At 41.0% G+C, this 13,365-nt stretch overlaps 1 protein-coding gene across 3 annotated transcripts in view; it reads right to left on the bottom strand.

Moving 5' to 3' along the window:
- The window catches only part of HSPBAP1 (HSPB1 associated protein 1), a 69,904-nt gene that overhangs the window by 13,663 nt on the left and 42,876 nt on the right, over nucleotides 1-13,365 (bottom strand). For all 3 annotated transcript variants that reach the window (XM_004373626.2, XM_023728801.1, XM_023728803.1), the window contains 3 exons: nucleotides 8,332-8,468; nucleotides 4,260-4,431; nucleotides 1,548-1,631 (listed from right to left, as the gene is read on the bottom strand). In XM_004373626.2, the coding sequence (XP_004373683.2) occupies nucleotides 1,548-1,631; nucleotides 4,260-4,431; nucleotides 8,332-8,468 (393 nt within the window). The remainder of the gene's footprint in view (nucleotides 1-1,547; nucleotides 1,632-4,259; nucleotides 4,432-8,331; nucleotides 8,469-13,365) is intronic.

Raw genomic sequence — 13,365 nt, 5'->3', positions numbered from 1 at the left:
CTAGTCACCTGTGATAGGGATCCAAGAATAAGAGATGCCCCCTAGTCCTTATAACCAATGGCATTGGGTGCTCATAGTCCGGCTGCAAAATGCACCCACCTATGCACTCTAGGGAACAGGGACACGCTTTCCTACTGGACACTTGGGGGCGACCATCAGCCCCCTGCCTTGCTCAGTGTGTGTCCCCCTTCTGCAGCTGGATGCCTGTGCCTCACCAATCACCCATGCCTGTCTAGGACTGTAGGTGAGAGCGTGCACCACACACTTGGTGGCTGACTACCTGGACACCTGAGCTGAATCCATACAGGAGGAGCGGGCAGAATCCTGGGCTCACATGCTTAGTGGCAGATCTGGCCACCTGGTGGCAGGATATTGGAGCTTCAGAGGCACCGGTGATTGGGCAAGCTCACACAAGCAGCCTATTTAGGCATACCAAAACAAAACAAAACAAGAAGCTAGGGCACAGTAAGCAAACATAAAATAAATAAATATAACTTATTGATGGCTCAGAGACAACAGTCAATACCAAATCACATAAAGAGGCAGACCATGATGGCTTCAGCAAGCTCCCAAAATAAAGAATCTAGAAATTTTCCAGAGGAAGGAAATTTCTTGGAATTACCGGAGGCAGAAAACAAAAGAGTAATATAGAGTAATATACAGAACTCTTCAAGACATCAGGAAAGAAATTAGGCAAAACGCAGAACATTCAATAGAGGAACTTAAAAAGATTAGAGAAGAGCATAATGACAAATTTAACAGGCTGCAAGAATCCACAGAAAGACATCAAACAGAAGTTCAGAAGATAAACAATAAAATTTTAGAATTAGACAACTCAATAGAAAGTCATAGGAGCAAAACTGAGGCAACGGAATTCAGAATTAGTGAGATTGAAGATAAAGCACTTGACACAAACTTATTTGAGGAAAAATCAGATAAAAGGATTTAAAAAAATGGAAAAAACCTAATATTATGTGGGATTCTATCAAGAGGAATAACCTACGAGTGATTGGAGTACCAGAACAGGGAGGGATAAGAAAATACAGGGAGAATTGTTGAAGATTTGTTGGCAGAAAACTTCCCTGATACCCTGAAAGATGAGAAGGTATCTATCCAAGATGCTCATCGAACCCCACATAAGGTAGATCCCAAAAGAAAGTCACTAAGACATATTATAATCAAACTTGCCAAAATGAAAGATAAAGAGTATTTTAAGAGCGGCTAGGGATAAACGAAAAGTTATCTACAAAGGACAATCAATAAGATTAAGCTCGGATTACTCAGCAGAAACCACGCAGGCAAGAAGGCAATGCGATGACATATATAAAGGCTTGAAGGAAAAAAATTGCCAGCCAAGAATTATATATCCAGCAAAACTGTCTCTCAAATATGATGGCGAAATTAGGGCATTTCCAGATAAATTACAGCACATCAAAACAAAGCAATACTGGAGTGTTGGTTAAAAAATATTAACTACCAAGTCTTATACAGGCTTTGTATATCTTAAAAACAAGGATTTCATTTATTAAAAAAATAAATAAAAGTACCAGTTCAATCCATGAGTTTATACTGACAGTAATCGGATCAATGGATTCTACATAATGCCACCAGTGTCTGGGAACAAACAGAACCTAGAGGCAAACAAAAAATTGTTAGCATAAGAACAAGACATTTCCTTTTTTTTTAAAATCATAGTGAAAATATACACATTTGTTAATTCAACAATTTTACATGTATTATTCAATGATATTAATTATACTCTTTATGGTGATCAACCATTATCACTATCTTTTCCAAATTATTCCACTACCATTAACAAAAACTCAGTACCCCCTATATAATAACTCCCCTCTCCCTCCCATTCCTGGTAACCACGAAGTAGTTTTGGTTTCAGTCTATTTGCCTATTTCATATAAGTGAGATCATACAGTATTGTCCTTTTGTGACTGACTTATTTCACTCAGCATAATGTTTTCCAGTTTCATCTATGTTGTGGCGTGTGTCGGGACTTCATTTTTCTTTATGGCTGAGTAGTATTCTGTAAAAACGCATGGCAGCAGCTTTGTCATCTGACCTTTTTGTTTAACTTTGCAAGGGTGAAGAATCAAGATCATCAGTCCATGACTGATTCCTATGAAGCGGAAGTCAGACATACCTCCTTCTCCAACCTTTTTACCAATTCTGACACCAGCCGTCCCTCCCATGGCACTCTCTACTTCTCTGCTGGGTTCAATAATTTGTTGCGATGGCATCACAGAACTCACAGACAACACTCATGATTATGGGGTTTATTAGGGAAGTAACAGTTTTATAACTCAGGATCAAGAATGACTCAGGATATAGTTCTTTGGTTTGGTTGTGCCCACAGGCAGGCGTCTCACTGGCCCTCAGCCCATCGGACCGACCTGGCCTCTGTCTTGCTCAGGCAAGTGTTACAGAGCTCTTTAACTCCACTGATAAGTGCCCAGAGGCATCCTCCTCCACCAGTAAACCTTGGCCTGAAGGTGCTCAGCTCTCTAGCTCCATGGGTTGGCAAGCCTATCTCTGCCAAGCACCCAGAGGCACCCTACTCTGTCAGCAAGCGTCCTGCCCGCAAGTGCTCAGCTTTCCCAATGCATGGGCTGTGAAGCCCACCGTGCTGTTTCCTGCTAGTTTCCTGGTTCTGCTGCTGCCGATTCTCTTCCAGGCTTGCCATTGCTTCTCACCATCTTGCACTGTCTCTAGAGTTACAGTGTCTGTCTCCTGGGTCTAGGAGGTTCTCAGCACAGGGACCCTGGGTCCAAAGGACACACTCTGCTCCCTGCTCTTCTTTCTTGCTGGTAGTGAGGTCCCCCCTTTCTACCTCTGGGATGGCTCATTTTAAGCCTAGCCAGATGGCAAAACTGACCAATACCTTGGTAGGGTTCCGTACACCTTATTTGCAGGGTCCCACCTCCACAAGCGTACCATACATCTTATTTGCATTTTTAGCAAGCTATCCAATTCCCTTGGTGGGCCACAAGCACCTTATTTGCATAGTCCCACCTAGTCATTTGGTGGGAGTTACAAAGACTATGGCTAGAAGGGCCATATTAAGTAATTCATTGCACTGCAATATAACAGAATATTATTCAGACATAAAAAGGAATGAAGAACTGATACAAGCTACAATATGGATGAACTGTGAAAACATTATGCTTAAAGAAGTCACAAAAGGCCACATATTGTATGATTACATTTATATGAAATGTCCAGAACAAGCAAATACCCAGAGACAGAAAGCAGACTCATGATTGCCTGGTGCTGGGGGAAAACAGAAATGGGGAATGGCTGCTACTGGATACCAGGCTTCTTTTCTGGGGTGATAAAATGTTCTGGAATTAGATAGTGGTGATGGTCTGCACAACTCTGAATATACTAAAATCCACTGAAATGTACACTTTAAAGTAGTGGATTTTATGGTATGTGAATTATATTTCAATTAAAAAAATGAATTGGCAGCTACATGAGGCAACTTGGTCAAGTCAAAATTGTTCAAGTTGGTGATACATACTTGAGTGTGAAGGAAGAAGCAGGAAAAGAGCCAGCGAGAAAGGAGGGATGGAAGTAAGACAGGCAGGGGAGAGGGATATAATCAATGGAATAAAGTCTCTTTAAGAGTGGACTAAGAAAACCTTTCAAACTGTTAATAAAATATTGCAGCAAATGTCAGTATTTTAAAGGAGATTTTCCTTCCTGGGTAACAGCATTAAACTTTAACTTTGGAAATGTTTCAGAGACAGTCATTTACAAAAACAAAATCCATTCTAGCTTAAAAGTAAACCAATCTCAGTTCATTCTATCTCTGTTGGCCCACTACCCAGATGTATTCCAACCTGTGTGTTTATGTGTCTGGGTTTTATCTTTGCTAAACAGATGTTAACTGTGATTAAGAGTTCCAGAGGTGCTCAAGCGCCCACATCTTGACACTTTATCTTAACCTGAATAAAAACAGCTTTGTCAGCTCTTTTGTTTTTCCTTCAAAGTTTATCCTCTCCTTTACCAACAGAAGGAGCTGTGTCCCTTCCTTCCATCTGCTTTTCATGTCCTGTGAAACAGAGATATATGTGCCTGAAGCTGTAGCTGGGGAAGCTTCCTTCCAATAGCAAAGCAGAAGCGAAGGAAACCATTCCTGTTTATACTGGGGGTGCAGGGTGGGGGGAGTGTGGCATAAGAATTTGAGAAATTATAGCTGTAGTACCCACTGACAGGCCATCAATGTTTAAAGACACCACCATTACCTGTCCTGGGTTCAGTGTAACTGTATGTCTTTGAGCTTTCCGGAACTGAGGAAAACATTTTAAATCAGGATTGACAACACTGATTTTACTGAACACACTAGATTCTTCATAAGGGATTCTTGTTGGGTAAAGGAAAGGAGTATCTTCAGGAGGAAAGAGGTGCCATCTTTTCCTAAGTAAAAAAATAAGATGTAAGTTAGTACTCTGAATTTTAAACAAAATACCTAAGAAGGCAGCACCTAAGTGTTCATTTTTACTCATTTTAATTCAATTCACAAAGGAATACAGGAAGGAATCTCGATGGTTACCCATCCCACCTCTCACTTGGTGCTGGAATGCCCTCTGCAGACACCTGTTGGAAGGTGAAGCAGCAACTAGTGGACACCTCATGACCCCTGAGGCAGTCCCTTCCCTTGCTGAGACAGGATCTCATTTGTAAGATCATTCTTTCTTATCTCAGATCAAAATCTGCCTCCTCATAAATCATGTCTATCCCTGACTCTAGAGCTACCTAGAAGGGCCTTCACCATTTCAAGTATCTGTATTCTTATCTTATTCAGAACAACCATCCATACTTCCATTAGCCAAGCAGTTTCCAGACTTCTCCTTGTCTGGGTTATAAATTCCTTAAGTTAAACATTTGTTAAATTAAATCTGTTAAGGTGAGAAATGTACAAATAATGTCACATAACTAAAAAGTAGTATAATACAGAGATTTTTTAAAAGAGAAAACTGAAATGTTCCAGTCACTTAAATTTTTTATTTTAAAACTGGAAGTGACAGAGCTCAACTCACAAAACACTAGACACATCCTTACTTACTTCAAGCCAATGTTGTGTGCCACTGAGCGAATTCCGACTCATAGTGACTCTATATAACAGAGCAGAACTGCCCCGTAGGGTTTTCTAGGCTATAATCTTTTTTTTTTTCAATTGTGTTTTAGGTAAAAATTTACAGTGCAAATTAGTTTTCATTCAAAATTTTTATACACAAATTGTTTTGTGACATTAGTTGCAATCCCTGCAATGTGTCAGCACTCTCCCCTTTCCCTTTCCCTTAACATCCTGGGTTCTCCATGACCATTCGTCCAGTTTTTCTTTCCCTTCCTGCCTTCTCGCCTTTACTTTTGGGTAGGTATTTCTCATTTCATCTCATATACTTGATTGAACTAAGAAGCACATTCTTCACATGTGTTACGGTTTGTTTTCTAGGCCTGTCTAACCTTTGGCGGAAAAGTGGACTTCAGGAGTGGCTTCATTTCTGAGTTAGCAGGATGTCCAGGGCCATAGACTCAGAGGGTTCCTCCATTCACTGTTAGACCAGTAAGTGTGGTCTTGTGTAAATCTGAATTTTTCTCCCGCTCTGTCTGGGACCTTCTATTGCGATTCTTGTCAGAGCGGTTAGTGGTGGTAGCCAGGCACCATTTAGTTCCTCTGGGTAGGTGTAATCTTTATGGGAGCAGATTGTCAGGTCTTTCTCCCACAGAGCCACTGGTAGGTTCAAACCACTGACCTTCTGGTTAGCAGCCAAGTGCTTAACCACGGTATGACCCAGGCCTACCTTCCTAACCAACAGAGGAAATCTGAGGGTGAGGGAGAGCTGTGAGAAAGTAAGAAAGAGAAACAGACAGACAGAAATACGCAGATGGAGAAGCAAAGAGGGAGAGAGAAGAAACCTAGTTCTGAGAAAATCCTAAAACCCTCTAGTGACCCCTTGCAGTTATACTGGGGCTATCATTTCCTTTCAGAAATGGGAAGTAGTTTGCTGCTATTTTCAAATTAAGAAGCATATACTAAAGTTTTGCCTTGGAAAATTGAAGGTTTTATAGGAATGATGAAAGGTGTTACTTTTTAGAAATTCACTTTGGAACTATAAAGCAGCCTATGCACTTACAGAGCCTATCAGCTTAGAAATCAGTGACATTGAAAAGCTGTTGCCTCACCTTAAAGCTTTAAGGATAAAAGTGCTGCATTCCACTGTACCTGAGACTAGTTTGGGAGCAGTTTGCAGGATCTTCATGATGAAATCAAAACTGAGTCAGTTCCCCTACCAGTGGTTATTTGCAAAGTGCAATTCACCTTGATAATTATCTTGAGATGCATACTTTCCTATTTAGACTCCAAAAAGAATGTTTAGAATGCTGGAAGGGCTCTTAGAGATTATCGGTCTAATCTCATTTTCCAAAGAGTGGAAGAGATACCCTGTGCTTGCTCAGTGTCACTCACGTGGCCAGTAGTTAGTGGTGGGACCAGAACTAGGTCCCACGTCTCCTGAGTTCTCCAGGTCCAGGCTCCTTCCCCTGCAGCATGGCTGTTTCCCAAAGGAATAGCCATGATGACAACAGTCCCATACAATCTGCTTTGTCTGGCTTAAAATGTCATCTACAGGTAGTCAATCATCATGTTATCAGGTCACCCCCTGACCCCCCACCTGGGAATCAAGACGCTCCACGCTTAGGCTTCAACCTGCCTTTCCAGCCCAAACCCTCTGTCTCCAATGTTCCAACTGCACAACTCACAGGTCCTCTATACGTCGCCTGCTTCCCAGGGCTCTGCTCATCCTGGTCCCCCTGCCCCTCCCATCTCTGTCTTCTGAAAGTTTATCTACCTTTGAAAGCCCATCACAAATGGCAGCCCCTCTGTAAAATCTTCCCTGGTCTTTCCAACAGGAATAAGATTTCTTCAGCTCTTCAGTTCCACAGCTCTGTGAAACCTTCCTCAAGAGCACATACATTCTGTCTCATAGCACAGCTACCTGTGGGCTTGCCTGAACTCTAGCTGTAAACTCTTAGGGTAGAGAGAGTGTCTTATTCATCTCTGTACCTACAGGAACACCTGGTACCTGCACTGGAGGGGACTCAATGAATATTTAATGAAAATTTATTTTACTATTCCAGAGCTATATGAGGCCAGAAAATACGCTCTATTGCAAAGTTAAAATAAAGCTCTATTAACCTTATATCACAGAAAGAATTCAGGTAATTTTTTTTTAATTTCTTTGGCTTATTTCCCAATTTAGGACACGTGGGAAGTAGCTAGTTAAAACAATGCCCCCCTTGCCACCCCGTTACCAAGCTGAACGTTCAGACTGTTAACTCCCCAAGGGCAGGGACCAGGCCCACTCTATTCATTGTTGCATCCGGTGCATAGCGATGTACCTAACATGTTCTGGACCCTTTAATATAGTCTTGATGAATCAAAGCGTGGACTACTTATGTCATCTTCTGGTTTCTGGAGTTCTTCACGTGTGAAATCTAATCATGTACTTATTCACTGTTTCAGATCCACTCATAACCCTTTTCATGTCTAAAGGGTCTGAGAACTTGCACATGGCCATTTCTGTTTTTCCCTCTGTGCTGCCCCATAAATGTTCTGAAGCTCAGGAGAGGAGACTAGGCATCATTAATTAGGGGAAAATAAGGCTGCATGTGCTGCATAGTGAGTACATCCTCCCAGAGGTGAAAACACTTACACTCACACATAACTCCTGGAGCCAAGGACTGTCAAAAGTATTGCTTGACTTGGCCCTTCTATCTCTTATGGTCTTCAGACAGATGCAGACAAAAATTGACCGGTGTCTACTGGTAGGCACAAACTAAAATTTACAGTTGAAAGTGGCCGTAAATACAAGCTGGTCCAGTCTTTTTCAAACCAGGCTCCTGGCATCCCCTCAGGTGCCTAAGGGTAGGAGCGAAGTCTCTTCTTTTCAATACAACTGCTCTGTTCTTATTTATTTAAGTTTGAAGAACTTTTAAATAAAAGTTTAAAATCTATAAATTTGTAAAAGAGCTAAGTAGAGAACTGTCTACCTGAACTGGAAGTGAAATCCTGGGGTTCTAGGATCAGCTTTCTGAAGACAATCCTCATCAGGGCTATGAGACACATACGGAAAACCACCATTTAAATATTCCCCCCTCACTTCATAAAGGAGCAAACAGAATCAGAGGTTTAAGAGCTTTGTTCTGGCCACCAGGCAGGTTAACAGGGATGGGGCTGGGACTAAGCCTTGGGATCCCACCATCTGCTCAGTACTCATCCCTCCGTCCTGTGCAACATATGCACGCACACATTACCTTCCTTGTACCTGGAACACCAAGTTGCAACCATAGGAGTCCAGATGACAGGGGGTATGGGCCCCCAGGGAGCCAATCCATAATGTACTTTCCCGTCCATTTCTTCCAGGAAACCCGAAGTCAGACCATATCACATCCTGTTTTGAAAATAAAGTTACAGCCCATCAAGAACTAACCAGCTCCTCTGTACGGTAGTCTTGTGTGTTTTCACTTGCATGACTGGTTTTTGGTACTTGGGACCATCTCTTATAGAAAATGCTACAGATGGAGGAGGTTAGATCTCAGAGCCCTCCAAGAAATTTTTTCAACCAGTGACATCTGGATTACCTTGCTAGTAGCAGTCATTCAACCAATACTTACTGGGTGGACACTCAGTGCGCTAGGCACTGTTCTAGAAGCTTGTAATGAATCAATGAACAAAACAGACAAACATGTCTGCCTGATGAAGCTCACATTATTTAGAGGTAGGAGACTGGTAATGCATAACGGACATAACTAGGCAGGTAGCCGGGGGAAAAGCGTTGCCAGCAGCGGCAATGGAAACAGTACTTTTAAAAACACATCTAATTACCCTTAAGCAGCTCAATTTAGGAAGTTAGAAAGTCATCTTCCCTGGAAGCAGTGCAGACATCTCTTATTAACTTCTTACACCTCCAAGGCTACATAAAAGATGGTTTCTCCTACGTTAATGGAGTTATTTAAAATTAAAAGATGTCAGAGCCTTAGTGCATACCTACTGAATCACTATCTCCAAGTGGGGATGTCACAGCATGTATTCTGAACCACATATCCACAGACAATTTGGCATACTCCCAAAAGTGATGTACTCGTAAGTGTAATCAATTTTCAAACAGAGACTGCACAGTGTTCCAGACTACGCTCTCTTTATGCCTGGTTTGATGGACAGATCATGACTAAGTCAACTACCAGAAACAGCTTATACTGAAAAGTCAATAGGAAAAGAGGGTCAGACATGAACCCAAATCCATGTGCTAAAATATTCATAAGCTAGAAAAGAAAAAAAAACCCCCGTTGTTGACCCGGGCTTGAAGTTTTTTTTTTTTTGTTGTTGTTTTAATCATGAGTTTTTCCTATTGTATTTAAAAAAGAAAAAAAATCAAAAAACACTTCTAGGTGCAAAACATGGACCTAAATGCTGACACTTCTTTCGTCAGTATCTGCAATCTGTTTTCTATTTTTAGAGGCAAACCATTAACAGCTGTATTAAAAAGAGGATTCTGAAGAGACATTTAATGGATCATTTTGAGGAAGACTAAGATGCACACTTGCATTTCTGAGTGACGAAAATAGCTGAATATGTGCACCTAACTAATTTCTGGTAGAGCAGGGGAGCTTTTGCCAGGTCAGTGCCACTGTAAATGCATATGGCTCACATGTGGCAGTGCCAGGAGTGGCAAAAATCATGCTTCCCCTGGATACAGCCCCTAAGCTCTATGCAGAGAGCTTACATCTGTATCCTCAATGCCTTACACAGTACCTGGCTCAAGGTAAGTGCTGAAAACATATAGCTGCTGGGAGGGAAAGAAGAATTGGTTGGCTTATCAGGGGTAAATGGTCAACATTTTTGAAAATCTACCACATACCTGGTATGATGCTAGGTGGTATGATGCTAGGTGTTGAGGCCCTACCCTTCAGATCGAAAAACGAAGACGGCCCCATAAATAGACCATTTCAGTCTGTCAAGTGCCTTGAAATAAGCAGTGAGTACTCTGAAGGAGTAGGGTACATGGCCCAAGCAGGGAGCTTAGGGAGGCTTTGAATTAACTTGGTACTAATTTACCACACTTCAGTTTGAGGAATTTAGCTGAAGGACATCAGTATAAAAAGGAAAAAAAAGGAGATTCGCCTTAGCTAAGAAGAGACTAGTTTAAGTGATTCTTAATCTTACAGATACAGGCTTTGGGGAATCTAATGAATGCCAAGGCCCCTCTCCTCAGAGAAATACACACACACACAAACTTTCACATCTAGCTTCAGGGAGTTTATGGACCCAGGTGAGAAACTCTGTGCTCTAGAACCCTGCTTCAGAAAGAACCACAAAAGAAGATTTTTCCACAGAGTGAGGGATTACTGCATGAAAAACTAAGGCTTTCCTGACCTCTTCTCTGACAGAGTAATGACTTAAAAATCAAAATTATTTTAGAATAATTGAACAAACAAAAAAACCAAACCTGTTGCAGTTGAGTCGATTCTGACTCAAAGCTACCCTATAGGACAGAGTAGAACTGCCCTTCAGGCTTCCAAGGAGTGGCTAGTGGATTTGAACTGCTGACCTTTTGGTTCACAGCCATTGCTCTTAACCACTGCATCACCAGGGCTCTAGAATAACTAGATTAGGGAGTCCTAAACTACCTAAAATCCAGTTCCTAATTGGTTGCGAAAGCCAAAGAGGAGTGGGGGAGGAGGAAGGAGTGGCAGAGAGTGAGTCAAAGTAAATTTGTCAGAAAATGGACAGCATTACGTGTACCTATTTTGTTTTTTGTCACAGGCTCTTGAGAGTTGGTACTTTCTTGTCAATTGAGTTCAGCTACTGAAATGAGCAACGGCCCAGGAGGAATCTGTTTTGAGTCTTGCTAGAAACAGGGGATCCTGGTCTGGCTACCATATCAATTAACCCAGTACAGGGCATGGGTGAGGTGATAAACCTGAGAGACGACTCTCACATCCACTTTAAGAGTTGGAAAAGGCTTTAGAGGTCATCTATCCCAACAAAATTCTATTCTACACCAACCCCAAGAAAAAAGAATCGAGTATCTGGTTGACTGCTTAGTACAAAACCAGTATCTGCTGTCTTGTACCTTCCAGAGGAGTGTCCTAGATCTCCCTTCTACAGATACAGAGAACAAGTCTATTTTCTCTTCTGCCAAGAATTGCTGTCTTTAAACTATCTGAAAAACTGTCATGTCTTCTCTTTTATTTATTTTCTAAACCTAGGCTCAGTAACATTAACTTATTCTTCCAGTTGCTCTTCTCTCAACCTCTTTTACTTTGTCAACAGACCCCTTAAAGCATGGCTACCAAACTGAATTCCAGACACAGCCCATACAGTACCCTGTGTATGGGACTGCTCCATCCCATGACCCAGACTGTGTATTATTAGCATTTTTTTTTTTTTAAAGCAAGTGGATTATACCATGGATAATATTGGGTTTGCCTACAGACAATAAAAAATTTTAAATCCTTTTCTTACGAACTGTTTTCTAGCCATTTTTCTTCAGCCTTGACTTACAGATTTTAGGAAACAGCCACGGGATTCTACATTTATCCCCTCTTATATTCAATATTGTTAGTTTCTGCCTGATGTTTTACTGTGTTTAGATCAACCTCTGTACATAACTCTCAAACCTTTATCTCCAGTCTAGACCTTTATTTTCAAATGAAAACAAATTACCTCCATCTGTTTATTGAATCCTTACAGTGGAGGCCCTGACCCTCACATTTTACATGAGTCATCTCAATTAATCCTTACTAAAATGAAGGCAGGCATCGCATTCATTGTCAAAAAGAACTTCTCAAGATCTATCCTGAAGTACAAAGCTGTCAGTGATAGGGTATTATCCACACACCTACAAAGGAGACCAGTTAATATGACTATTACTCAAATTTATGCACCAACACTAATGCCAAAGATGGAGAAATTGAAGATTTTTACCAACTTCTGCAGTCTGAAATTTATCAAACATGTAATCAAGATGCACTGAAAATCGCTGGTGACTGGAATGCTAAAGTTGGAAACAAGAAGGATCGGTAGTTGGAAAATATGGCCTTGGTGATAGAAACGACGCCGCAGATTGCCATGACAGAATTTTTAAAGATCAACAAGTTATTCATTGCAAATACATTTTTTTCAATAACATAAATTGTGACTATACACGTGGACCTCACCAGATGGAATACACAGAAATCAAACTGACTGTATCTGTGGAAAGAGATGATGGAGAAGCTTAACATCATCAGTCAGAACAAGGCCAGGGGCAGACTGTGGAAAAGACCATCAATTGCTCATGTACAAGTTCAAGCTGAAGCTGAAGAAAATTAAACAAGTCCATGAGAGCCAAAGTACAAGATTGAGCATATCCCACCTGAATTTGGAGATCTTCTCAAGAACAGATTTGATGCACTGAAAACAAATGACTGAAGACCAGGTGACCAGATGAGTTGTGGGATGACATCAATCATGAAGAAAGCAAGAGGCCATTAAAAAAACAGGAAAGAAAATAAGGCCAAAATGGATGTCAGAAGAGACTCTGAAATTGGCTCTTGAATGTAGCATAGCTAAAACGAATGGAAGAAAGGATGAAGTAAAAAAGCTAAACAGAAGATTTCAAAGGCGGCTCAAGAAGACAAATTATTGTGATGACATATGCAAAGAACTGAGTTAGAAAACCAAAAAAGACAAACATGCTTGGCATTTCTCAAACTGAAAGAACTGAAGAAAACATTGAAGCCTCGAGTTGCGATACTGAAGGATTCTAGGGGCAAAATATTGAATGATGCAAGAAACATCACAAGAAGATGGAAGGAATACAGAGTCATTGTACCAAAAAGAACTGTCAATGTTCAACCATTTCAGGAGGTAGCACATGATCAAGAACCAATGGTACTGAAAGAAGTCCAACCTACAATGAAGGCACTGACCGAAAAACAAGGCTTCAGGAATTGACGGAATACCAATTGAGCTGTTTCAATAAACGGATGCAACGCTGGAAGCACTCACTCGTCTATGGCAAAAAATATGGAAGACAGCTACCTGGCTAACCGACCATAGTAAGGTCCATTCCAAAGAAAGGTGATTCAACAGAATGCAGAAATTATTATTAACAATTAATAATAATTAACAATATCATTAATATCATATACAAGTAAAATTTTGCTGAATATAATTCAAAAACAGTTGCAGCAATACATCAACAGGGAACTGCCAGAAATTCAAGCCAGATTCAGAGAAGGACATGAGGGGATATCATTGCTGATGTCAGATGGATCTTGGCTGAAAGCAGAGAATACCAGAAA

Source organism: Trichechus manatus, unplaced genomic scaffold, assembly GCF_000243295.1.
Source record: "Trichechus manatus latirostris isolate Lorelei unplaced genomic scaffold, TriManLat1.0 scaffold00026, whole genome shotgun sequence".
In the NCBI taxonomy this organism is placed as follows: domain Eukaryota; kingdom Metazoa; phylum Chordata; class Mammalia; order Sirenia; family Trichechidae; genus Trichechus; species Trichechus manatus.
The sequence above is the reverse complement of the archived record's forward strand: the minus strand, read 5'-3'. Positions and strand labels throughout refer to the sequence as shown.